The sequence below is a fragment of the Corticium candelabrum genome, chromosome 4 (genome assembly GCF_963422355.1).
Source record: "Corticium candelabrum chromosome 4, ooCorCand1.1, whole genome shotgun sequence".
Taxonomy (NCBI): domain Eukaryota; kingdom Metazoa; phylum Porifera; class Homoscleromorpha; order Homosclerophorida; family Plakinidae; genus Corticium; species Corticium candelabrum.
This window is the reverse complement of record NC_085088.1, coordinates 8,765,186-8,791,478: the sequence shown is the minus strand read 5'-3', so window position 1 is coordinate 8,791,478 and position 26,293 is coordinate 8,765,186. Positions and strand designations below refer to the sequence as shown.

Sequence of the window (26,293 nt, the reverse complement as noted above, 5' to 3'; positions counted from 1 at the left end):
AATCTTCTTCCTATGAGCAACTCTCCTGGTGAGACGCCAGTTGTGGTATGCGGTATTGCCCTGTAAGAGAACAAAAACTTTGCTAATTTTGAATCTCCAAACTCGCAGTGTCCTGCTAGTTTGCTTAGTGCTGCTACATAATTTGATATACTTTTATCTCTGCGACGACTGTTAAATCGATACCTTAATGAAGGGCTTTGGGTTTTGGTGTTCCTTCTGTAATTTTAGGAGGTCTGCATGTCCTTTGTTCGCTATTCCTTCTTGTGCAGCCACTGTCTGGTACATTTGAGGCCTTACTTGTGCTCAGCAGAATGCCTTTCTTTCTCTCCGCCTCTTTTATTCCATAATTGTCCATTAGTAATTTGTCCATTCTTCTTTGTTGGGGTCGAAGAGCCCCACCTGACCAAACAATGCCGCCAAATGTAATATTTTCTACTAACGACTTAGCTGTCACTTCAAGTCTACTCTCTAGTGCATCTTCGCTCCTTCTAACCACGTCCAGAATGAACCTTGCATGTCCATCCTCTACTCTAATTACTCTATCTTATCTTAATGCAGTTTCACTGTAGCTTTCCTTGATGTTGATGATGAGGCAGCTAATATGTTGATGTTCAAATAGCAAGAAGTAGTGTATACACATGTGAGGTTTCGCTCTGACTTATTGTAAGGTTACTCTTAAGAAGATGCCTATTTGGATTGTGTAAGTGTACTGTATGATGGGGCTATTGAGCCATACATCTGCACAATTATGACCCATCCGCTTTAAAGTGGAACTCCAACGGAAATACAACCTGATCTCAAAATGTAGGCTTTATCGTGAAACTTTGTGCTGCGCTGCCTTCATGTCAGCTGTCGCTTTGGTAGCGGAGAAAACACATGTTATGTACAGAGCATGCGCCAGGCTGACAGGTCATTGGCCTTAAGCTCCGCCTATACCAAATTTATTGCCTGCATAGCTCAGTTATCTTGCCAGTAAACTACACGCAAACTAAACTGGAATGGTAACTATAGAGGGATCTCGTGTTTTAAGGCCTTAGAAGAGCTTTTTGTAATGAAAGTAGGATGATAGAGGCTGTTTTCTCCCAGTCGACTTGACTCTCTCCTTTCACGAAAGATGAGGCTAGCACAATAAAACTCAACAGTAATTAGCATCAGCCTTTGCGCTATTGATCTATGAGAAGAAACACGCACAAGGTTCAAGTATGTCAAGGAAGCGTAGACGTCCTCTTCGAGACACCTGCGTATGTCAACACGCCCCTTGTTGTTCTCTAGTCCTACGTCCATGTCAAATTTAGGTAGCAGTCGGTGTGCTGGCGATAAGCATGGCTTCTAGATGCCTCATGAGCTGCGATAGAGGATTGAGTATCCGGGAATGACGAAGGGGCGGTACATTGCCATGGTCACGAGTCTACACACTGTGCAAGGTGTAAACAACTAACGAACTACATTACTAGCTACATCGTCTGCATCATTGCGCTCAGGTTAAAAGTCTAAGACTTAATCGAAGCCATTCTGCATCTGTAACACTTCGCCCAGCCGCTGTTCAAAAGGGGCAAGTCCGCTTACTCAGATCTCTCCAAGAGAACCTCATTTGAACCCTCTGAATGTTTCTCTTCGTAGATCAATAGAGCGAAGGCTAACGCTAATTACCGTTGAGTTTTATTGCGCTTGCCTCATCTTCTGTGAGAGGAGAAGGTTAAGTCTGCTGGGAGAAAACAGTGTGTAGCATCCTACTTTCGTTCCAGAGCACTTTTCTAAGGCCTTAAAACACAAGATCCCTTTATAATTACCATTCCCGTTTAGTTTTCGTGTAGTTTACTGGCAAGATAACTGAGCTACGCAACCAATTCATTTGGTGTAGGTGGAGCTTAGCACCAATGACGTATGAGCCTGGCGCATAGTCCGTACATAACATGCGTTTTCTTTGCTACTAAAGCGACTGTTGGCCTGAAAGTAGCGCAGCTCGAAGTTTCACGATAAAGCCTACATTTTGAGATCAGGTTGTATTTCCGTTGAAGTTCTCCTTTCAGCTTCCATCTAAGTTTAGTGTCACTGTGGAGGAAAGTAATTGCTTTCATGTTGGCTGTTGCAGAAGGGTTGTTTCATGTGTGCATTTCTAACATGTCCCTGTGATTTGTAAGCATGAATTAGATTGTTCTGGTGAAAAGCCCTGTTATGAATATTGGTGGATGTGATTGGCTGTCTGTCAATTGTCTATGGTTGCCACGTGTGACTAACACCAATACTACATGATAGGACCATTTTGACTGAACCAAAGCACGACACTTTTCAAACAGATATAGATACCGTATTACCCTCTTATAATGGCAGTGCTCTTATTGGAACACTAGCTCACCATCCCGTTCTCCACATGGGCAGATTATAGATATGAATATTGCTAATGGTTAGTAAATTTCTATTATTATTATTATTATTATTATTATTAGTTAGTTATAGTTAATTATTGTTAATTAATTTATTGATTGTTGTATGCATTCGTGAAGTATATCTCTTTCACCCCATTCTAATTTATCATGAAGTGTATCTCTGAAGAATTCTATATAATTTCTTTCAGAGTTATCTACCCTGTTCAGTAATATCCCATTGTGATATCGATTATCTCAAAGTAGAATATATCCCATTACAGATCCAGTTCTTTGCCGGGGCTATTGTTAGAACATTTTGGTACTATGTGCCTTTGTACCGTGTGGTTAGGGAATCGGGTAGAAGCCATGGAATTTGTTAGAAGATTGCAGACAAAGAAGACATCACTGATAGCCATATTTCTGATGTTGATTTGGTTGCTTTCTGTACAATTAAATTTTCAGTGGCAACTGCTCTCATGCATCAGTTGGAAATGCTGCAAACTTTCATCAGAACTATAACTATCAGTCATGTTTTTATGTGCAATCCTCCAGGCAATTTCATGGCTTCAGAAGTTTTATCCTATTCCCTAACCACACTGTACAAAGGCACATAGTACCAAAATGTTATGATAACAGTCCTGCCCTTGTAGGCAGGGTAATACGGTAGTCAACCAAGTACGTAGCCACACACAAACTGGAAGTGCTGAAGCTCTTTTTGACTATTGGCTTTTTGTATCATCACGTGACTTTTACAGAGTCTCACAACTCATAGTTGAAGTAAGAGTGCATTTGATTGGGACCTTTCTGGAAATGAAAGACTGGGTCATTTAGGCTGTTTGAATATTGCCACTTTCAAAGCTTTCCAGTTTTCTTACCGTGAAAGTAGACAGAATGGCAGTGTGCAAAATAATAGCCGGACATCGGACATTTACCGAACAAACGAAGGATTTGTCCAGCCATTCGTGATTTCGCCGGCATTTTGTCCGGTGCGTAATGTCAGGTGTCGAATCCCGTATGACCCACCTACAGTACATCCTCGCACATCTCATTGTCATGTCAACAAACGCTGTTTCCAAAGTTCCCACATGAAACAAGTGCCACGCGCCATACGTGTCTTGTTGTCTGGTGCTGGTGGCTAGCCGTCAGGAGTCCCCGTATGTGCGCACCACATACGCTGGGGCTCTGAGGATTGCGTGCACACTAGACGGCTCTGGTGTGCAGTGGCCAGCCCACGTGCCGTTCATACGTGTACGTACACCGTGAGATAGGAAACTCAGCGATACTTGCGTGCAGTGGTTCTGTAGCAGTTATAAGAACCTGAAGACGATTGACAGGATAGCACGAAGTCACTGACTAGACGTAGACTGCCGTTAGTGCATGTAGCCTGGTGTTCTTTGGAACGATAGTTTGTAGTTTTGACCTCTAGAGGTGTAGGTATGGCGCATATACAGACGAAGATGACATTTTCAAAACTGACTGGGTATAACAGTTGAAGAACTGAATGGGCGTGCAGAATATAGGTGGATCACCGCGGCAGATGGGTTACATTTTTAGCCAGGGCGGAGTCTGTCAGAGGGAGCGATGAAAGTCTGTCTGTCTCTAAGTCTTCATTGCTATCTCAAACGATGAGCATGGCCACTGGTCATACTTTTTTGGTAATTTGTCAAGTGGGTTCACCGTTGTAGTTCTAGTAGTGGCATGATTCTTTTATCATAGGCACATAAACATCAAAGTGACCTAGCCATGAAACCTATCCTCGAGCTATAGCTGCAGTGGCAAGTGTCTTTTGTCGATCTGTTTGTGCAGTGTATCCTAAGAAAATTGGTTTAGGAACAGAGAAATACATGGACAGTGTGTTTCTATAACATGTACCAACCTCGAATCACTGAGGCAACCCACTATTGTCATGAATCCACTACAGTAATTCATGTGGTCCTCAACTAGATCTGAATGGGAAACATATACGCCTCCATCCAAACCACTATGTTCCTTGTGCGTGTATACCTTTTAGTGTGGTGAGCTCAGAAGTTGGAAAAAAGTAAACACACTCGCTTGCACGTAGCATTGCTATACACTGCTTGAAGAGTTGCGATGTCTTTACTCTGAACCAGTTTGCTTACTGGACCCGGCAATATATATATATATATATATATATACATATATATATTAGATTCTTTTAGACTCTTGGACTCTTTTAGACTCTTTGTGCTTCTGTCCTTACGGCGGATATGTGTTATCTGTGTTATCTGTATTGTATACAAATATATTTATAAATATATATATATATATATATATATATATATATATATATATATTATATTTTTAAAGACTAACCCAAAACCAACCCAAACCCCCCACTCTACAAAAAGTCTAGAACGTCATCAGAGCAATCTACAGACAATCTCTCTAGAATTATCTTTGCATTATACAACCAGAGTTTTATAGAAAGCCGTTGGTGGAAGTTAGGACGTGGCCTGGCTCATTGTGAGGTGACTGTGGAATGTTGTTCTTTTGCAGATTGATTTTAAAATCTGGAGACTAGACGGCGACCACAAGCCCAGACTTTCAACAACTAGTGGATAAAACACACCTCCATTCTCACTAACAATGTCTTTATATGAGCTGTCTTTCTCTCTTTCTCCAGCTTCTGCCGCAACCCCTGCTTGACAAGCTGCCTTTACCATATATGTTGGTTGGAGAAAATTTCTTACTGTGATGTCAAAGTAAGTTGGTCGCCCTCTCTCAAAATCTGGATGGTATACATCTCCTGGTCTTGCATTCGAGTCACCACAAAGCCGTTGCTCACGGCGACAATTGGCATTATCAGATAATAGTGCTTCTAATACTACGTCAGCAAGAGCATTGTGTCGTCTATTTCTCCAGTTTCCCTCTCCGCAACCCAGTAGATGGTCCCCATAACTGTCTAAAACCTGTCCACAAGAACAACGCTTTGAGCTTGGAGGAGGTGGGAAGAAAGGTATCCCCAACCATGTGCGAACAGCGATTATGAACTCCCTCTGGGGCATGGCAAGGCTGAGATTGGTGTTGGGTATTGCCTTTAGCCATGCTCCAGCGTGAGGAGCAGATATCGTGTTTAGTCGAGCACAATCTCAAACTTGCTTTCTCTAAGATGGTTGTTGAAGCTTGGTGTCCAGGAGACATTGTAGGTCATGTTGACTCGAGGTAAGATCAATGGTGTCAAGCGAGTCAGGCACAAGACTTCGAATATGATCCTTAGCAGCAGACTCTCCAGGAAAAGCACTAAAGTCAGGCGACGAATAATTACTATTGGGCACTGACTCCTCCAGAAGTGGCGTAATTGGTAGAAGACAAGAACATTATGACCGAATGGAGTTACAGCTGCCAATGAATGCAGAAGAGGACATTCTCACCGCCTCTCGTAGTCCTAGTCCCCCTTGACGAACAGGCAATGAAGCCTGCAACCAAGACATGTGTGTATATATATATATATATATATATATATAATATAATATAAAATATATATAATATATATACACATATATACATATATAGCTATACTAGCTACATTGCCGGGCTTTGCCCAGGTGCATTCAATTGTGAGGAATTACTATGAAAGTATCTTGTCTAGAATTTTAGTACGTTACAGTGAGATGTTCTAAGTAATTAGCAGCGATGGTTTTAGTAAATATTAAAATTAACACGTGAAATGGTCGCTTATTGGCATCAATGATGACTTTAAATTCCTGACTGTGACATGAAAAATGTCTACAGCCATGTTTAGGCTTCGTGCATAAGAGTTGGACTGATGAAGCATTGTGTGTTGTAGTTGGTCGACAATGTCTGATCCTAGGCCTTGTATGACTGTTTGACGTACAGAAGATTGGACTATATCGTCACTGACAAAGTAAATTTGAGCAAATTTAGCAGTAGAATTTTCTGGAGGAGCAAGACTTCCAACAGAATGATAGATTTGTCCCTGAAGTTTGAAACAGGGATTCTAACCAGTGCAGGCTTTAATTTCATCGCATCCAAAGGACATCATCTGAAAAGCTGAGTTATACGCTCGCGTGTTCGAGAGGAAATTAATGCTGCGCTTCAACCGATTGTCCCAAAAGTAGATCAACCAACAGGGTAGGCGGTTTGGGTATGGCGGGTAACAAAACTTTTCCACCTTTGCAGTAGATGCCTGGTGGTTCCTTCTTACATGTCAGTGCTTTGCAATGTTTGCACTTGATGTTATTTTGCCATTGTTGTTAGGAGTAGACTTCAGTGTAAGATATTTAAGAAGAAATGAGGGCGACATGCAACATAGAGGAGATACTGTACGTCAAAGGACTGTTTGTGATATTGCTATAACTATGGTTTTCCATGAGCATTGATGTCGGTATGCATTGCCAAAAATGAGACAACTTGGTTAGAAACTATAAGAATATTTTAGAAGTATGTGATTATTGACACACGTGGTAAGCACGTGTTGAGAAAGACGGAGGTGCTCATCATTAACTTTTTCATTGACTGGAAAGAAGTTTTAGTAGTAGCTTTCGCGATCCATCGACGGGCACCGCGCTGGCGCTGTGAGTCAAGCCGGCGAGTAGCTAGCTTCGTCATCTTTTCCTGTCGCAGTGATACGAAATAGCAAGACAGAGAGCGCTTTTTGGAAGGCATTTTGACAGTGTGCAGGCGGGTTTGTTGTAATGATGCAAGCGTTTGTGACGCACAATAAATGTGCGATGTCAGAATAGGTGACGTAACAATGAGTAGCCACAAGATGACATCAAGAAGTACAGATGAATGCCAGCAACGCTTAAGTATAGGACACAGACTACCGAAAACGTCACCAGTTGCTATTCCAAAGTGAGAAAAGGCTGCATGCTAAAAGAGAAGCGAAGTACAGCGGTTTGCGAGCACATAGGGAACAAACTTTTTGTGACGTTACGATTTTCAAGAAAAAACGCCAGCACAAAGCAAAGTACGGGGCACCGGCTACCGCGAAGAGCACCAGTTGCTTTTCGAAAGTAGAGAAGGTCATGTACTAAAGGAGGAGCAGAAAGGAACAGTGGTTTGCGAGCAATTACGAAACAAAATTTTTGAAATGGCTGTGCCCATGGACCACTTTCCTTTATATATATATATATATATATATATATATATATATACAGACTTAGACAAAATTATAGGGACACCCCTCTGTGGGTATGTAGCAACACAATAATTAGGTCACAATTTACCAACTATCAATATTGTTAAGAACTTAATAGTTACCGTGTTGATTGTTAGGTTTCTTGAGAATACTGTAGACCCTAAATTGTTTTCTTTACGTTTCGCATTGCGGAAAATGAAACGTAAAAGTGTATGACGTCATGACTGCGTAAGCGTCATAAGTTAGACTCTCTCTGATTTGAAGGAAAATTGAAGCCCTTCACCAGTTCCTCAGGACCGAGTGTTCCCGTCTCTCGCCCTCCTGATTGCGTCCAGACGTTGCGGAACACTTTCTGCCAAGTTCTGGACACGCGCGGCCGAAATCTGCTGCCACGCCTCTTGTAGAGCATTCCAGAGCTCAGCTGCAGTTCTTGGTTTGCGACGGTTGGCAGCAGTTTTGAGTTCATGCCACAAGTTCTCGATTGGATTCGCATCAGGCAATTTTGGCGGCCAGTCCAACAGTGTGACGTCATGCTGACGTAGCCATTGTCTTGTTGACCGAGACATGTGGATTGGCACGTTGTCCTGCTGGAAGACAAAGTCGTCTCCTATCAGTGCCGCTACGTCTGTAAGCATGTGCTTCTCCAGAACCTGTTGGTACGCCGTGCTGTCCAAACGACCTTCCAGTTTCACCAGAGACCCCACACCATGCCAACACATTGATCCCCACACCATCACACTAGCCGCGTGCTGGACCGTACGATTACAACATTCAGGGAGAAATTCCTCACCTTTGCGACGTCAAACGTACAGAGCACCATCGTTTCCTATGCTGACTTTTGACTCATCTGTAAAAAGAACAGATTTACAGTCATCTGAAGTCCACTGTATGTGAGTGGTTGCCCATCCCAGTTGCAAACGCCGATGGTTTTCTGTTAGCAGTGGTTTTTTCTAGGCCTCCAAGCGTTGACTCCTGTCTCCCTGAGACGACGACGGACTGTTCTACTTGACACCTGCTTGCTGGTTTCATCAGCCAGCTGATACGAGAGCAGTCGTGATGGTGCTCTGCGGTTCTGCAGTGCCATTGTCTTCAGTCGATGATCTTCCCGGATTGTCGTTGCCTTCCCACGTCCAGGTCGTTTTTCATAATCGCTGCTGCCATGGGAAAGCCATTGCAGGCACTGATGAACCGAATTCCTGGAGCGGCGGACAAAAGCTGCGATCTGACGCACAGAATGGCCAACTGAGTGAAGGGCTTCAATTTTCCCTCGTGTTTTTGGACTCAACTGTTTGATTCAAGGCATCGCTGCAACTCGTGAAATATCGCACGGAACAAGAGTCTGCAACTGCATGCAGCTGAACGTTCAGGCTAACTTATCGCCTAAGTTTGGCGGTCTCAAGGGCAGCGGTTTTAGTGCAGCTGACATTTTTGTGGTAGCAGTTTGAGATTTTGCTATGTAAAACGTGGACCAGAAGTGGCATGTCAATGTTCTTTTGTTGCTATAACTTTCTTAGTTTTTGTCTTAGCAGGATTTTTTGTAATTAATTAGTGTTGCATGATTTTTGAATACGTTGAAGTTTGTTTTATTGATTAAAATGGCAAAACAATTCAAATTGTGATGACATGCACGAAATCAATGCGCAAAAACAGATGATTCACCTTTTTTTCATAATGTTGATAAGAGGACCCACAAAAATTGCTTTCACTCTCTACTACAGAGCATTCTTAGAGTGTATGCCAAGAATGAGCATCCAAGAGCGATGAACGTGTACAAAGACAAGAAAAGTAGGAATGGCCGTCTTCCTTCTTCAAAGCAAACTAGATGCGCAGTAGGTAGTAAGTACAGTTGTAGTCTTGAACTCAAGCTATGTTACATACTAACAATGGCGCAATCCACGAAAAAAATTCGAAAAACATTTGGTTTGCTAGAGAAAAATTCAGTGCCAAAGTCAGACTAGACACAAAAATGCCAGGTGTCCCTATAATTTTGTCCAAGTCTATATTATTAGATATTTAAGTTTAGCCTTTGCTGAGATATAGCAGGTCAAAGTTGCTTCCGGTGCTTCAAGTTCCGGTAACGGGCGTGGTGTAGTGTACCCGTCACAGGGGGGAGACACCATGCTAACATGTACAGTAAACAAAGGAATCTGTGGCGAAAGAATGGTTCGGTGTTCCGTATCTGCAGGAGGGACCAATTCGCACAAGTCCTATGCAAGCGTATTTCGATTTCCGAAGATCTCCAAGCTAAGAAAAGGGTGGGAATCGCAAATTACGCAGAGGACAAGAGTTAGACGTTTGTGTTGTCCAGGCATCTACTACTGATTACTACGCAGCCTACTGAGTGGACAGGAGTCTATAGTAGCCACTTTAAGCCAGTACAGCCAGGTCAATTCAAGAGCTTGGTCTGGGTTATAGAAGAGTGAAGTTAAGGCCACCATTCACCATCGACCTGCCTCCACACTTCAAGATCGTAGCACTCTGGAACCTTTGCAAAAGAAAAGGAGAGCCGCTTTTGAGAAGCGGATAAAACTACTGCAAATAGCTAGGAGAGGTCAGACTCTTGATGACTAGACTTCTAGAGGCGCTCGATCATCATGCATGTAGTACGCAGTCGTGTGCGTTACGGTATTGTACAGTGAAGTCAAACCTTGTCTCAACGTGAATTCAACGCACGAACGTCAACTCTTTTTTGTTCACTTTCTCACAGCATTAGCTAATTTGCATGAACTCGATCACCAGTACGGCCCGTACCCTGTGCCATTATTGTCTCTAGAGTATTCGACGTTAGTAACGCGTCATTATTTGAGACATCCTCAGTTACGTTTGGCAACACACGCACTTTTTTTCACACGAGTACACATGTATGTATTCATCATCTCACGACGACTGCAGCTACACGTGTGATGGTTGTTTACTTACCCGGATGTGCATCAGTTATGTTTGCTACTCCTAGTTCTACGAAATTGCGATCTGTGATGGTGACAGGTTATCTGGTGGCCTGTCCTCTTCCTCGTCCGCTTCCAAGGCAGCCGACAATCTCAAAGTTTCAGAGACACTGTCGCTGAGCTCGAACACGTATGGTCTAATGGCTCCCAGCAGATCCTCATCTTGCAATTCATGCGATGACAGAACGTTATCATCACTTAGAACCTCCGGAGGGCTCTTCAGAAGAATAGCTGTTGCTGTCGTCACCTCTACCTTAGCAGCGTTGCCTTGGATATGAAGATGTAGTCATTTTTACAGGCCGCTGACTATACAGACGCACACGCGTCTCCCCTCTGTGATGTGTACACTATACCATGCCCATTACCGAAACTTGAAGAACCGGAAGCAACTTTGACTTGCTATTTCTCAGCAAAGACTTAACTTAAACATCTAAAACTATTTTTCCTGTCATGTATGCAACTAGAACTATCAATTTCCAACATAAAAGAATTTTTGATTCTTGCAATGCAGTTACCTTTTAATTGTAAGTGATAAGCAGTATTTTTATGATTGGAATGTCCGACCAAATGTTTTTAATGTTCAGCAAATTTTATAATTGACAGGACATGATGTCCGGTGGTCAGTCAAAGACTATTTCGCACACTGGAATGGATAGACAGGAAAGAAAACTGGATTATGCGATATGAAGTCCTGGAAGTGTTTTAAAGTATATCAAATGATCACCTTTCTGCTGAAGTAGTCCTCAGGATTTTGTCTCATTGTAGCACACAAGAAAGAACCGAACAAATTTGCTAGTGTGAACGGGCAATGAGTTACCATATCCTATCTGAGATTCTGATTGATTGGAAGAGTTTTTACCTTGTTCTTTTTCTCTTTCTCTTTTGTAAAGGTGCCAATTTTAAATGCATCTTAGAGACAGACTGTTCAACACTTTTCTGCCATAGTTGATGGTTTCAAAATAATATTGTGATTTATGTCAGTCCACTGAAAGACTGCTCTGCGTACAGACTCGTAACAAAGGTCACCTTATTCATTATCTATTAATATATAGTCTTTGGGAACAAGATGTTTTGGCAACTGTTTTCACTTGTGTAAGCCGACAAAGGCTTGGGCTGTGCTTAGACACTCTTCACTAGAGCTTTAATCAAATGAGTGCAACAAATTCACTTCTTGAGTAAATGTTGTTTGTGACATTTGATTGTTCATGAAGTATTTAAAGCTGTCAGTTTTGGATACCAAACAGACAAGTAGACTCAACATTGTCAATACCTCAAATTTCGATTGGTTAAATCTTGATTCAAATTATGTAAATAGGATATCTAAGAATGGAATTGTCGAAATGTGCTTTTACACATGACCTGGTGACTTTGGCATTTACATTGATGTGGTTTATTCACCTGAGTATCTTGCAGGCTGGCTGAACTATCTTCTGATGCTTAGCATTGATGTTGTCTAGACTATAAGTAACTAGTAACAATAATATAACAGGCTTACACGACTGGAAGTGCCCCGCGCCCGTTGGTCTACCTCATAGGACTGTGTCTGTATGGAATATGCTGGTCTATGTTTGTACAGATGGCATTGTATTCCACAACTCAGGTCATAATATTTACCACTCTGAGGTAGCATATCAGGAGCTTTTTTATTTTTGGGTTCATAGTATAGCCTGTATCATCCATTCATTTCTAGAGGTTTGCTATACATTGCTTTTATATCCCATGTCTCCAACTCTAGTATCTCTTTGATTGGCTTGGTTACATGTAGCCTTGGCAACCAAACTAAAGTTAGCTGGGCTGTGCTGAACATTTTGGTGTAAACACAGTATTACAAGTGCAAGTGAATATTGGCATCTAAATGATTGATATGGCTTTATTGTGTTAGAAATGCTACTACTAGAATCCCAATGTTGCCTATTGCTATGAAGGAAACTGAGCCAGCCAAGTTCAACAAAGTCATCATGGTTTGTGTTGGTGCAAATCATTTTGGTAGAATTCAAACTGGAATATATAACGTCTTAAGTCTACCTCTTGTTTAGTCCATGCTCATCAAACATTACCATGTCAGTCCTGATGATTTTTCTCAACCTCTAGAAGAAATAAACAGAATGCGAGAGGTCAGAATGTCTCTTTGTTTTGGATGAAGGTGTTGGTGATCAGCTATTTGTTTTTGCGACACAAACAAAGATGTTACAGAAGCCTAGTCGAGACAAAGCTGGAATAGAGTTGTTATTTGAATACTGCAACCAGCTATATTTTATAGACAAGAGATTTTATCCCAGCAACAAAAAGCCAGTAGCAGAAGTATATTTCCAATGGTTGAGTTGATGTTCTGTTTTCTGTTAACTGTTGATAGTATTAGTTGTTTATTTTTAGGTTTGATCTTTGGTCTGGAACTGCTTCAGCTCAACGATCAATAGCATTTGAGAAAGTTTGTTGACAAGTCAGTTATTTTATGAGTAAGCTGCACGTGTTGTGTTTTTAGGCAAATGTTATGTTTAATATCTCTGCACTATATTCTCAAATGGCAGTAGAACAGGTGCATCAGATATTGTAGTTTACAGTGTCATTTATTTGGAGTAAATAGTATGTCTCCAGGATCGAACAACTCTGCATGGACTAGAGGAAGCAACAAAACTTTTTGAACGAGCTGCAGGTTGAGTAAACTACTAATGCATTGACATAAGAAACGTGTTTGGGGATGTAGACCTCTTGTTTGTTGATCATATACTTGACACTGTTTTGGAGGTTAAGTGTATTGCTTTGATCTATGCGTATATTGATCGGAGCAAGGCTGGAGGCTTGAGGGCTAAGAGTCCTGTATATCTGAGCATGACTGTAGCTCCCCTGCTCTAGAGCGTCTTTCTTATGGCCTTGTGATGCACAGTGAAATTGTTAGTATTTGTTGTGTCACTTATGCAGGTATGTTGCAACTCATGAGTAGAGCATTTGTGAATTCACCAAGTCTTGACATTTCGAATGAATCAGTGAATGTTTTGTACTTACTGATGATGGTGAGAAATTGCATACTTGCATACCTCGTGTCATGATATTTTTTGGCTTTGTAGGCTCAGGCACAAGAGTGCAACTGGGAGCAGATTATGATTAAAGAACAGGAGGGTGATGTGGAGTTAGCAATTAACATTACCAAGGAAACCTGCCAGGTGCATAAACATTTTTGTTGTTGCTGTCATGTGGTTGGAACATAAGATGTGTTTTCTACTCAGGTAGCTGCCTCATATCGAGAAGTTGTGGAAGCTCTTGATTCGACGAAAGTTTTGAAGGAAAAGATTGCTTCATTCTGGACTGCAATGGTTAAAGTATGGAGGTTGCTTAATTAAGTAATGGTTGTAATTTTGTAACGATATGATGTCATTGCAGTTGAAACATAAGCACTTTCAAGCTCTTACTTGTTTCTATGCTGGCATTGCCCATGTAGAATTTCTTGGTCAGTTTGTTGCATTGACTTGTGATGAGTCTGCATTATATATGTTTTATGTGTGTCTAGATGATGATTTGTCCCCAGATGAAATCAAGGATCAGCACAGATTATTGATGGAGCTACAAAATGCATCAAAATCAAACATATCATCAAGACATGATCAGTTACATTTGGGTATGAATTGACATTAGCAGCACTATGGATGAGTTGTGACATTTGCAATTTAACAAGGAGGTTGTTTGCTTTCTCTTATATTGGGTTGCTATCCACCAGGCTGGAGGCTTTGGCTATAATGGGGTGGCAGTGGTAGGACATTTGAATGTTTAACAATCGGTTTGAACCACTCTAGTTTGGTGCAAGCAATGAATTGTTGTATGAATGCTTTTTGCTAATACAATAAAGGTAACTTATGCACATCTTGCATTTACCCTTTTTGGTCTTCACTAAAAGGATTCTTGGATATTGGCACCACAGTGTTTCGGATATTGACCTTCCCTGCAAGGATAATTTTGTTTTCCTGAAGATTACTCTGAGAATGCCTAATGCATGTTTTATTGCATGCTTGTTCAATACTAACCTAATGGTGCAGACTGTTCTTATGAGGTTTGTTCCCCAGCTTCATGTGTGTCTTTGTTTGGTATTCAAACTTTCCGGACAAACATCTTCAGTCTAATTTTTGTATTGCTTGGCTTACTTCTTGTGAATTATTGAGAAGGTGATGGAAAAAACTGAAAGAGCATGATCTTATTACAGTTATATTTTATGGATGGCGTCGTCACAGGTTGGAAGACAAACATGGCAAATTTTGCATAATTTTTAGGGCATCGAGTACATGTGTGCAAACATCTTTTACAAACTAACGTTGATAACAAAATATTTGTATGTTTTGATGTTTATTTTGCTCTTAGGATATCTGTACTTCAATGCTGCTGTTCAGTTACACGAAGAAAGCCAGAAAGTGGCTGATTCGAGCAAAGAAGTAAAGAAGCTGGCTGCTGTTCAAAAGGTTGGTGAATCGAAGCATAGAATGTTGTCACGATCTTTCTGCAAAGTAGACCAGGGTTCTCGCTACAGCGTGGCCATGCTTAAGTAGGAGTGCATCACGCTCAGAAACGGTAGATAGGAGACCGAAGTCGTATAGCTAAGGAATGTTTGAGAATTCCATACTACTGAAACACAATACTAAAGTGACAATAGCCACAATTATAGGCTCTTACAAATAATGCGGGATGATAGTCTCGTCCAAACGTATGCACAAGTGTTGATTGCAGTTCCGGATGAGCTGCCTCTGATTCTAGTCCCAGATGCCCTTCCAGTGACCCGGAAACTCTTGTCCAGGAAGTAGCACCTAGAATCTACTCTAGAGTAAGACTATTCATGGCTTCATGCGAAGCAACAACAGTGGTCCACGTCAATCAATGCCTGACTAGACAGACTTTCTGTAGTTTCATCATGACACTTGCACATGCCCAATCTATGCACATTGCTGAGAAGGGCTTACTGGCAATCGAAGTTGATTGCCTTGCCATGTCACTTGAACGTATGTTACACGCAATAGCAACAACGCAAAGTCTACCTCATTTGAGATCGGCTCCAGTGCACATGTCCGAGCAGATTGCATGCGTTGTGGGCTTGCCCATCCCGCCACACTCCCAAAAAAACCTGGTAGTGGGAATGTTTTATCGGTAAACATACATGGTTACTACTGGGGCAAGTTAGAGATTGCCTATAACCCTAGTTATTACATTTGAACTTAGCATACCTAAAAGTAGTTTATAGCGTGTAATTATTTGGAGGGGATTATAGCACTAAACACTAATCTATATAGTTCTGTCACCAACACAGCTGGGATGTTAAATACAGGAACTTGGTTCAAAACTCACCGTGGCTTCCTTCTTAGATAGGGTTTAGCAGGACTCTTGCACCACTGGGAGTTATACATGTTGTGTGTTTAAAGTCACACTCCAAACATGTGTGCTAGGCTACTGGCTCCATCTTCACTGGCTAATGAGACATCCATACTGACCAAGTTGGGTATCTGGACGCTATCTCAGAGCAAACCCGACAGATTTACGTTACGAACGTTTCAATATGACGCCGATGCTCAGCTGAGCGTCAAACTTCAAAGACACCATCTCGATGTCAGCGGCATCCTTTCATGTTGACACTGACACCGATGCTGGAATAGAATTCATTTCTATTGGTGTTGACGTTGATGTCGGCATCAGTATTTTGAACTTGGCTTTACTGTTGCAATGATGTTCCCAGAAACTGTCTCTCTGTTGTTTCTGTCGCTCCAAGCACAGTGGAAAGCATCGTGCTACTTTCAGACCGTCTAGGGACTGGCCTTCTTTTCGTGTGATTTATCTCTGTCCGGCATTATTCGAGAGAATTGGTGTTTTGAGAGATTCTTTGGCATTAAAAGCAATGGATGCTGTCGACGATCATGTTCTAACAGTTTACGAGGCACTCATCCTTTTGCAGGAACACTTTCGTGAATGCCCTCGATTTCTGGACTTCGCTATTTCGGTTGCACAGTACACTGCTCACTAGATGCTATGCACTTCTTTGGAGTGTGCCTTTAATAATGATAGTGTTATGTAGCATGCAAGTACACTATGTCAAAATGATGAATCATTTAGAGACACACATCGCAATATCACTGACTGTAAGTGCTAAAACAGCTATGCAGGGTATTGTTAGAAACCATATTTCCTTTCTCTCTGTATGCCAATTCAACTCAACAACATACTGGGCTGGTTTGTGTCGGAATCTTGGAGCTGAAACTTTGGAGCTAGTCATCTTTCTGCATATATTGGGAGCTGAACTTGTGTAAGGGTAGTCACTAAGTGTCAAACAACTAGCAAGATACAAGATATCGCTACAAAGGGATAGTGTGCATAGGCTATGGATAGGTATAGATTGGTGAAGAAATTGTAATAGTATTAGAGTCAGCCAGACAAATGGTTGACTGGCTGCCACTGCATTGCTATACTAATATACAAAACTGAAAGCACCAGTGTGCCAATGCTTCAGTACACAATCAACTGGGCATGACTTTATTGAGTCCTAGTTCAGTAGTACAAACACATGGCGCAGACTATTGTACACTTCTGTTCAACTGTGCATGTGCACTGAGAATCACCCATAACTCAAGAATGAAGTTTTTATCTTGCAAATCCATGAATCAAAGTCTAAGAAACAGCACTACACACACACACACACACACACACACACACACACACACACACACACACACACACACACACACACACACACACACACACAAATGGACAAATGTTAAGCCCTTCGCGTCGTTCGACATCAACCTTAATGTCAGTTATGAAGATAGCTCCCCTGCCTCTAGAGACAGGCCCTTCATGCGCTACGTGGAGGCTTAGGGCCAGCGCTATAATCCACCTGGACACGAAGGCCGCAAGTACCCGGTCTGCTGCATGCTGTTACTGCCACGTCAGCAGTCATGTCCACCCAAGTCAAAGACCAGGTACCCATGTATACTCCTGAGTCGAGAGAAGCAATTGTGTGTACGTTCCTTGCTTAAGGAAATTATGCCATAGCTCACCATCACTGTGACTTGAACCTGCAACCCTGCAAGGTCCCAGATGTTTCCATTCTCCAAATGCACTCTCAAACCAATTGAGCTACAGCACCCCCCCCCCCCACACACACACACACAGATTGTGTGGACAAATGGACAAATGTCAAGCCCTCCACGTCATTCATGGTCACCTTTAAGGTCAGCTGCAGAGATAGCTCCCCTGCCTCTAGAGACAGTGCCTCCATGGGGGGGCGGTACGTGGAGGCTTAGGGCCAGCGCTATAATCCACCTGGAGCTTGGCCGGAGTCATCCAGGGGCACTGACAACGGCGCAGCTCTGAGACTGGACACCAAGGCCCACATGTACCTGTCTGTTGCATGATGTTACTGCCAAGCCAGCAGTCATGTTCACCCCAGTCAATGACCAGTGTACTGATTTATACTCCTGAGTGGAGAGAAGCAAGTGTGTGTAAGTTTCTTGCTTAAGGAAATTATGCCATAGCTTGCCATCACTGTGACTTGAACTTGTAACCTTGCAAGGTCCCAGATGTTATCATTATCCTAATGCACTCTCTAACCAATTGAGCTACAGCACCACACACACACACACACACACACACACACACACACACACACACACACACACACACACACCAACTATTGTAAGCTCTTGCTGCACATGTGCACATCGAGGCTTAGTTTCGGAGAGACAAAGACAGTTGGTTTACTCATCCTCACTTGCGGGTGCACTTGTGGCCTCTGCCAATACAGTCTACAGTGACTGCAGCGCAGGTTTAAAAAGAAAACCACCAGATATTGTCCAGGTAACAAGCAGGCAGACAGACAGACAGAGAGGAAAGGGACAGGGGAAGGAGGGGATAGGAGAGAGAATGGATAGGGATGGAAGGGATAGGGTAGGGATAAGGTGGGGGAGGATAGGGGATGATTAGGAGAGGGAAAAGGTGTGAGTGTAAATGCATATTGGAAAGTATTCTTGGCAAATTCAGTAACACCGTGACGTGCTAGACTTACTGATTGTGGTTACCTCTCACTTTCCTTGGGATCAATAGTTAGCAGTTTGGCAACAAGTTTTCTTCACTGTGTGCCAATTTTAAATCATTAGCATTTCATAATTACAGTGTGATAATAGTCATGTAGTTTGTGTTTCTTTAGATGTTTAGACAGGTGTGAAAGACATGTACCATATTACCCCGCTTTTTGCTGCATGCCGGTATCCGCAGTTGATCAGGGTGCTGGTATACTTAGGGGTTTGCCGGCGTGCAGCAAAATGCGGAGTCAAACAACTGCCTCAAAGTACGCGCAGTTTCTTGGCAATGGTATATGATTTTCTTTCACGTGCTAGACTAGTCCAACGCTTGTTTGATGCTCTTCCACAGCAATCGTGTCTCTCTCCTGCTTCTCAAAAATGCTATCCGACTCTGCCATCCTTCTCTGCCATCATGGATTACGTGCACCATGTTAGTATCTATCGCCTTGTCTTCAGCTGTACCATAATTACTCTAATTGAAGCACCCCTCTTACCGAAGCACCATCTGGAGTTGCAATTATTTATTAGGCTCTAATTGGAGGGTCTTTTAGAAACGAAATTATTTTTAGAGGCATTTGACTAATTAGAATCATTGCAAAACAAGTAACAGTAGGTCTTGATTGATTGCCTAAATCTTACCTCACTTCTGTGTCCTGTAAAGTTTTCTAGATGGTAACTGAGCGTATTTTGAGGATTCGCAAAGCACAGGTTAGGGTGCACCTAACATATTTTCCTCTTTTTCTAGTAATGACTGTAATTACCTAGGCATCCCTCTAAGTGAGGCACCTTGTGGAGCCATAATTATTTTTATACTCTAATTGGAGAGCCATTTAGATTGATAATTATTATTCAGAGGTGCTATAATTAGAATAATTATGGTACCACCCATTGCCACAGCACTTACCGACCCTATACCAGCATGCCCCAGAACTGTCTCATGTTTGGTAAACTTCACTTATACCGTCATGCAGCAAAATGCCGGGTAATACGGTACATCATGTTTCTACTAGCTCTATATTAAACTAGTTTAGCTTAAACAAGTTCATAAACTAAGCCAGTTCAAGAAGGCTGCTGTTGCCACTAGAGAATTGTACATCTGGGATGTGCAAGTTATCCTGTGCTGTGATACATTGGGCTGCTCTGTCACCAAGTTAAAACTAAAGGTGGTGGTTCTTACTGAGACTTCTACTTCAGCATCTACATGCAGTAGCTGCTGATTTCTCTACTTTATTTGATTATCCTTCCATCTTTCAAGGCATTCCCATACCAACAAAATAATAGTATATACCATCAAAACGGGATTCTCAGAGGCCATCTTCAAGCACACACTCTGTCACATGACCGTTAACTCTGCTAAACCTACTACAAACCAGGTTTAGGGAAAGTGGTTTAGGTTGCAGGTGCAAACAGGTCAATCCTCAAACGAGTTTAGCTTAATCAGTTGTTAAACTGGTTCAAGTGCTAGTGGAAACACACCCTAGTTAAATTACATTCAGGCTTTTCTAGACTCCCTGTTATAGTGAGAATGTATCGCAGATTTGCAGGAAAGAAACGTTAAATTTGATGTTAAGTTTAAAGTTTGCTGTGTAGAAATACAAATAGGTAAACTAAGTAATATCTTTAGTAAAGTAGACACTTCTGTGAGCAACATTTTATTTATGTGAATACTACAGACAGTAGATTCTGCTCCTACCTGATAATTATGGAAATTTAAATGGTGTGGCTATTGAAAGTCAATATTTATGTGTTTTGGCCCTTTGGGATCTACAGTTATAGTGTAGGTGTACCAAGTGATTCATCAGTAAATTTATTCTCACAATCTGTTTTCTGTTAAATGGCATGCTTGTTGAAGGGCATATAGAATTTGTGTAGTCAGATGAAGACATGCATCAGTAACTTACCTTGGTTTCTTTCCTGTACCAGTTGTTTTCACCTCTTGACTTTAGATATTGGAAATGGACCGAAAAAATGCGTTATCAAAAGTCATAGAATTGAAGCACCTTGTTGAGAAGCCTATTGATTTGTCTTTACTACCCCGTGTGAAAGGTTACAGAGCAGCTAAGATTGAAAGAGCTTTAATTAACTTAGTGTGCCTTGGTGTCTATTTGCATAGGTGAAAGAGTTCTTGGAAGACCACTTGCACCAGAAAAACCAGACTTCAACAAGATGGGTGTCATTGATTTTTTTCGACGACTGGTTTGTTCCGCTTCTTGTCTTTATGGCATGATAACTGTCTTTATATACAAACATCCAACGTAATCTCGCATAGCCAGAGTCTCTCCACCATCGTATAAACGTCCAGGTGAGAAAGTGTGATGGTGGGAGAGGGTCTGGCTACACAAGACAATGTTCATCTGGACATTTGAAACAAGCAGAGTACTGAGAATGTTTACTTTCCCTAGGGGCCGTCATTAATTTTCAATGCTAACGTTGTCCTTGGACCACCACATGACGTCGCTATTACACAGTCAGATGAAGGGTTTGGTTTTGTGATCAGAGGTAATAGGCCAGTCAAAGTTCGATCTGTTGACATCGGGTCTCCTGCAGAGGTAAGTACTGTAAATAGTGACATGTTCTATTAACACGCTATTTATATCAGCTGATTGGTAGACAGCTGGTCTACTTCGTGGTGATGTCATCACTGCAGTAAATGGGGAAGTATCTAAGTTTATGACACATGATGAAGTGGTTGGAGCCATTAGATTTCGAGGTGAGCATGTAGTGTTGTCAGTGATGAGTCCTGAAAATGTTGAAGAAGTCCTGCAAGCCAGCCCCACCCTATCTCGTTCTAACAGTATCATCATTCACACTGTCAGCAATGTTCCACTAGCCAGTGACAGTCCTGAGACAGGTAGAAGGGCTTTATCGTATGTGTCTGACAGTACATCAAGCAGTGGACTTGGCCGTGTTACTGAGGAATTTGAGAACATGCCTTGTGCCAATGATAATGAATCACGCAGTGTCGACAACGAGAACAGTGGAGAAGACAGTCAAATTGATCTATTAAAAGTAGCAACCCGTGAGATGGAATTGAAAGTTATCAATGAGTCTCACATCCAGCAAGGTTCAGACAAAATTGTACAAGCTAGCAAATTAATAAATGCTGCAACCGAATTACAAAGACTCGAAGAACCAGACATGAGCAATGCGGATATAGTAGCTGTTCAAGAAGATGTATCTAATAAAGAGGGCAATCAGGAAGATAGGCAGGATGCTGGGCAAGGGGGCAAAGAGGGTGGCAAGAATGTCGACAATCAAGAGAATACTGATGAAGATAACGACGAGTATGCCGTGGCCAAACCAGTGAAACTAGATGTAAGAGTGCAACTGGCCGAGACTGTTGTAGCTGATGACGATGATGTCATGATAGATAATTGATAACTCCTTGTCATGTGTTCATGGTAGTTAGTAGCTTCATGTTTTATGCTACTCAAGGGTATGTAAATAAAATATTTTTGTAGCTTGTTTGACTAATTAATCGAATGAAATGCAGCACAGATTCTATTATGACAAGACTACACTAGAAAGTGCATATAAGGAAGCTAGCATGCAAACTCATAAAGCAGCATACATATTCACAAGAATGAATTCAATCGTTTCATGCCACGAATAGATCGACCCTTCTGCACACATCATCACAAGTAGTTGCAGTCACAGCTGCTATGACAGAGTGTTGTCTAATGCCATTTCCATGAACTGCAACCGGCAGAATTCTAATGTATGCAGACATATTCATGAAGCATGAATATGGGCTGACCTGCTCATAACTTATTGTGATGACTCCTTGCTGTTGAATGTCACGACCTCGAAACGCATCGGTCATAGACTTGAGCATAACACAGCACTGAATGAAGTCATCCAATTTCATGGTGTGTGCATGGGATCGGTCAAATAGGCGAACACACAATTGAGAAAACTCCATTGACCTGCAATAACCAGCCGAACAGTGACTCAAGAGCACAGATGAGCAACTTGTCAATGATATCACTATCTTACAGACGATAGCCAAATGTGGAGAAGGCTTGGTTAAGCTCTCCTGCATCAATAGTTCCTGACCGATCTCGATCAAAGCTATCAAATTTGTTATGACATTCAATTATACACTATTGGACATCTGATGACAAATCTGTAACATGAGAACAACCTGTCAAAGCACTGTTTCCACTCTTGTATATATTTCCATAGAGCTGAAAACTCATAGATATCAATAGTTCCTGACCTATTAAAACAAGCACCTTTATCAAGGAAAAAAATGTTACTGAAATCCCTCTAACTTGTCTTTATCAAACATCCCAATCATCAAGCGACAAGTTTCTGGATTAAAGTGACTCCAATTTCCATTCACCAGGGCCTGTCTCAACTCTTGAGCAGATATGCCACCTGACTGATCAGCATCTACAGCCTAACAAAACAACACACAGTAGACCCTCGCATACCTGACTCCACATATCCGACCCTTTTTGCAAAGCAGATATGATGTTACAAGCCCGTTTGCACAAGTACAGTGACAACGTGCAGTGATGGCGATGAAAAAACATACGGAGGCTTCTAGGATTAAAATGCATATAAAATATATCACTAGCGTATTGTACATGTTTCCGAGTTCAGACCATGTACATACTGAGACACAAAAAAGCAGACTAAAGTCCAAGCTACGGTTGAAACTCCGACACTTCGCTTGTCCGTTCTTTTCACTTACCCGAATTCTTTCGTGACATATGATATGCTAGGGTCTACTGTAATTAGTATTGTTTCAATCAGTCAATGCAATCAATTCAGCCACAAAGCGAAGATGCAATCTTGTGAAAGTGATCACAAATTTGGCTAAATAGAATAAACTGGCAAATTCTATGCATGGGAATAACTTGGCGAGATTCTAACCTTACCGTGATACCATAATTTCACATCATTCATCGCTGTCTCAAACTCTCCATGCCTAAGCAGCACTGGATCCTGAGTAACATGCACTGGTGTCAACTTCACAAAGGACTTGTGGGCTGGTGGGTAAGACTTGTTCAAGGCCTGGTTCATAATGTACTAACAGGAACTCAAGCACAACGTAGGTTGTAGCTAAAATTTATCGTGTTACATACAAAATTTTAAACAACAACTAGTCAAAGACAGAATTTGTCTGGCATACATAAGATGTAAGAACACTCCGGATGCTTATCAGTTTTTCTGGATTCAAATTTGAACAAGTATCACCCTGATTATTGTGTAAGAGGTCATTCAAAATTATCGACTTTTCATGTGCTAAAACACGTGGAGCGCACGCGAGAAGAGGACTGGGTATGGGTACTACATCTATCTATACTACTGATGAGTTAGCTCACTGACAGACAATGCCTTCTGCAGTTGCAGGAAACTGAGATAATGTTCTGCATGCTCACTATCAAAAGTAATCAGTTCTTCCATTCCAGCTCTCGAATGATCTGTCAACTGGAAGTTTCTTTGTCCTTGACCTGGCCAAAGAGGAAAATGTTGAGAAAGTCGAGGTAGAGGCAACTGGGCATTCTTACGAACCGCTGATGTTGTTCTAGAACAAATTCCAAATACACTGTGTGGGCCACTTCATTTGCAAGTCAATATATGCATGGGTAAATACCAAGTGAACACTGCTTGGCCTGACATGTTTCAGTCATGAAAATTAGACAGTGAACACTCTTCAGTCACTGCTACTGACTGACACTTTATAAGCATACAGAGGTCAATAACCCTACCCCTAGCATTCACTTTGTATGCTCGAGAAACTGTTGATAATTTTGAGTGACCCCTAAGTAAAAGTTGTGTAGTTTGCTAGATGGTGATGTTAATGGATAATTCCTATTGTAATTCTTCTTTGGCTATTGCAGCACAAGTCAAGTCCAGGGGTTTCCCCAGGCCGAGGCCCTGCCGCCATGCTACATTTTAGGGTGTGTCCATTTTGTCATCTGTACAGGAAAATAAAAAATTATTTATGAATGCTTAGGATGGCACATTATTTCTGTCGTTGTAGCTCTTTAGTACCAGTAATTCAAGTGTTGAACTCATGCATATTTCTCGCATGGTATGATATGCACAGCTGGGGACACTGTCAACTTATATGTTGGCATGCGCATAAAGTATGCTCTAATCAACACGTGGTTTTCAGAACATGTCTAGTGATGCAGAGTTCTACCTTTGATGTCAGCAAATAAATCTCGATTAGCGACACAGCTATCTACATCAAATTACTTGATTTGAGACACCACTTGAACATTCACCTTCACTGTGAGGTAGGTGCAGCTTCGTATAGTCCATGAACCGATTGCCATAGCGAGAAGTTCCACTCCAACATCTTTACAAGGAAGGTTTCTTGATTGCAACCGACAGAAGACTCAAGTTGAAGGCTATCGCACTTTGTTGGCAATTGCAAAGTGGTCGGTTTTCTTGAACCAGTATTTATTATATGTGATCAAAGCAAGCAGACTTAACTCAGTCTGGCGTGTTTGGACGTTTCTATATAATTCTATTGTAAGTCTTACATTCGAGGACTGTTTCTAATTTAATTGGTGTAACTAATTTAAAAAAATCAAAATAAGAGAAAAACTAGAAGCGCAAACTCTGTTTGGAAGTGCGAGGCAAGCCGCTTGTGTGTCAATGTATACACATGTTTCTGCTGAACTTGAAGAGATTTGTTGATGCAACTTTATGTAGTTGTAAACAATCATCTACTACTGTATAATCAGTGTAATTTATTTTACGACAGACTGTCAGTTTTTCAGACTATGCATGCGTGTCTACTAGCAATCTAGACTCATACGGTTACAGGAATTTCTCAATTAATTAAAGAAATTACGAACACTAAATGTTACACGATCAATTGTAACATTTAGCAACACAATCTGATTCATTAAAAAGCTAAAATCATTTGTAAACAATTTCGTCCTATTTCAATTTCTAACATTATATTAAATTTTGTACAAACCAGCATACTCTAATAATTGTCTCGCTTACATTTCATCGAGAACAATCAAGCTATCGGCTAAAACAGTGTTTAACATATAAATCAGTGACAGAAGGAGCACCCATGTTACTGACACATTCTTTTCACTTGCAAGCATCAGTACATTATACACATGAGAATAAGCCAAGAGGCTACTACCATCTTTCATATAATCAAAATTACACAAGCAAGACAAACCCTAGACACCTGCAGAGTAAAAGCAGAAAAGGGCATGATGAATTCACATCTGCAAACAACACTGGCTGCAGAAAGCCAGCTTTGTGCGCAAACCCACTGTCATCAACTGCAAGCACTGTTGATCAATTGCACGAATTTTCTTTGTCTTCAGCACGTACCATTCTTACTTTTTACGGTGTCAGAAACAGAAAAATTACTTAAAGCGACACTGTCAAGATTTTATCCTCGGATACCTAGCGTCTAAACGCCCCCGCAAACTTGAATTTAGGTAGAAATTTTTCAAGTTCTCCAAAACGAGGAATCGTTGGCAAGTGCAATTTTACCTGTAGTTATATTGCGTTATCTGCCACGTTTTGGCAATAGATCGACTTTTTTCGTGCTTTGAGTGCCTGACAGCCGATATCGTCGTACTTGACTAGGTCATTGCGCATGGATTTGATACGTCGTAGAAGTTTTGTAAATATAGAGCAAGTATAGCGTTTGTTTTCGACTTCGAACGGTTACTTTCTACGGCGAAAACGGGCCCTTTGCAAGCCGCACGTGATGGACAAGATTCCCGGAAGTTGTCACCGATATGACTTCGGTATCTCAGAAGAGAAGCCATGGAGGTGCACGTCAAGGGGCAGGACGTCGCCGCAAGTGCACAACAAGTG

At 41.5% G+C, this 26,293-nt stretch overlaps 2 protein-coding genes across 2 annotated transcripts; one reads left to right on the top strand and one right to left on the bottom strand.

Annotated features, from left to right (window-relative positions):
- Positions 1 to 5,430: 5,430 nt before the first annotated feature.
- On the top strand, positions 5,431 to 21,994 carry LOC134178575 (rhophilin-2-like). The gene is made up of 17 exons (XM_062645446.1): positions 5,431 to 5,549; positions 12,316 to 12,394; positions 12,470 to 12,547; positions 12,618 to 12,748; positions 12,807 to 12,861; positions 12,916 to 12,969; positions 13,029 to 13,086; positions 13,353 to 13,444; positions 13,499 to 13,594; positions 13,658 to 13,750; positions 13,812 to 13,878; positions 13,939 to 14,046; positions 14,781 to 14,878; positions 20,425 to 20,524; positions 20,592 to 20,674; positions 20,881 to 21,027; positions 21,089 to 21,994. Exons 1-17 carry the CDS (start codon positions 5,431 to 5,433, stop codon positions 21,854 to 21,856), a joined length of 2,226 nt encoding a protein of 741 aa, XP_062501430.1. The 3' UTR covers positions 21,857 to 21,994.
- Positions 21,962 to 24,771, bottom strand: LOC134178574 (programmed cell death protein 6-like). Its single transcript, XM_062645445.1, has 8 exons — positions 24,692 to 24,771; positions 23,825 to 24,014; positions 23,360 to 23,431; positions 22,753 to 22,880; positions 22,623 to 22,697; positions 22,475 to 22,549; positions 22,236 to 22,404; positions 21,962 to 22,174 (listed from the first exon to the last, which is right to left on the bottom strand). The coding sequence occupies exons 1-8, from the start codon at positions 24,769 to 24,771 to the stop codon at positions 22,139 to 22,141; spliced, it is 825 nt and encodes a 274-aa protein (XP_062501429.1). The 3' UTR covers positions 21,962 to 22,138.
- Positions 24,772 to 26,293: the final 1,522 nt, after the last annotated feature.

What these genes read in the sequence shown, in the direction of transcription:
- LOC134178574 (XM_062645445.1), bottom strand. Translation starts at nt 24,771, where the DNA reads ATGGCAATCGGTTCATGGACTATACGAAGCTGCACCTACCTCACAGTG. An exon ending in TGGAAACAGTGCTTTGACAG is followed by an intron (nt 22,550 to 22,622) that starts GTTGTTCTCATG and finishes CAAATTTGATAG; the next exon opens with CTTTGATCGAGATCGGTCAG. An exon ending in TCCACATTTGGCTATCGTCT is followed by an intron (nt 22,405 to 22,474) that starts GTAAGATAGTGA and finishes TGGTTATTGCAG; the next exon opens with GTCAATGGAGTTTTCTCAAT.
- LOC134178575 (XM_062645446.1), top strand. Translation starts at nt 5,431, where the DNA reads ATGCTCCAGCGTGAGGAGCAGATATCGTGTTTAGTCGAGCACAATCTC. An exon ending in GATCAATAGCATTTGAGAAA is followed by an intron (nt 12,862 to 12,915) that starts GTTTGTTGACAA and finishes TTGTGTTTTTAG; the next exon opens with GCAAATGTTATGTTTAATAT. An exon ending in TCTGGACTGCAATGGTTAAA is followed by an intron (nt 13,751 to 13,811) that starts GTATGGAGGTTG and finishes ATGTCATTGCAG; the next exon opens with TTGAAACATAAGCACTTTCA.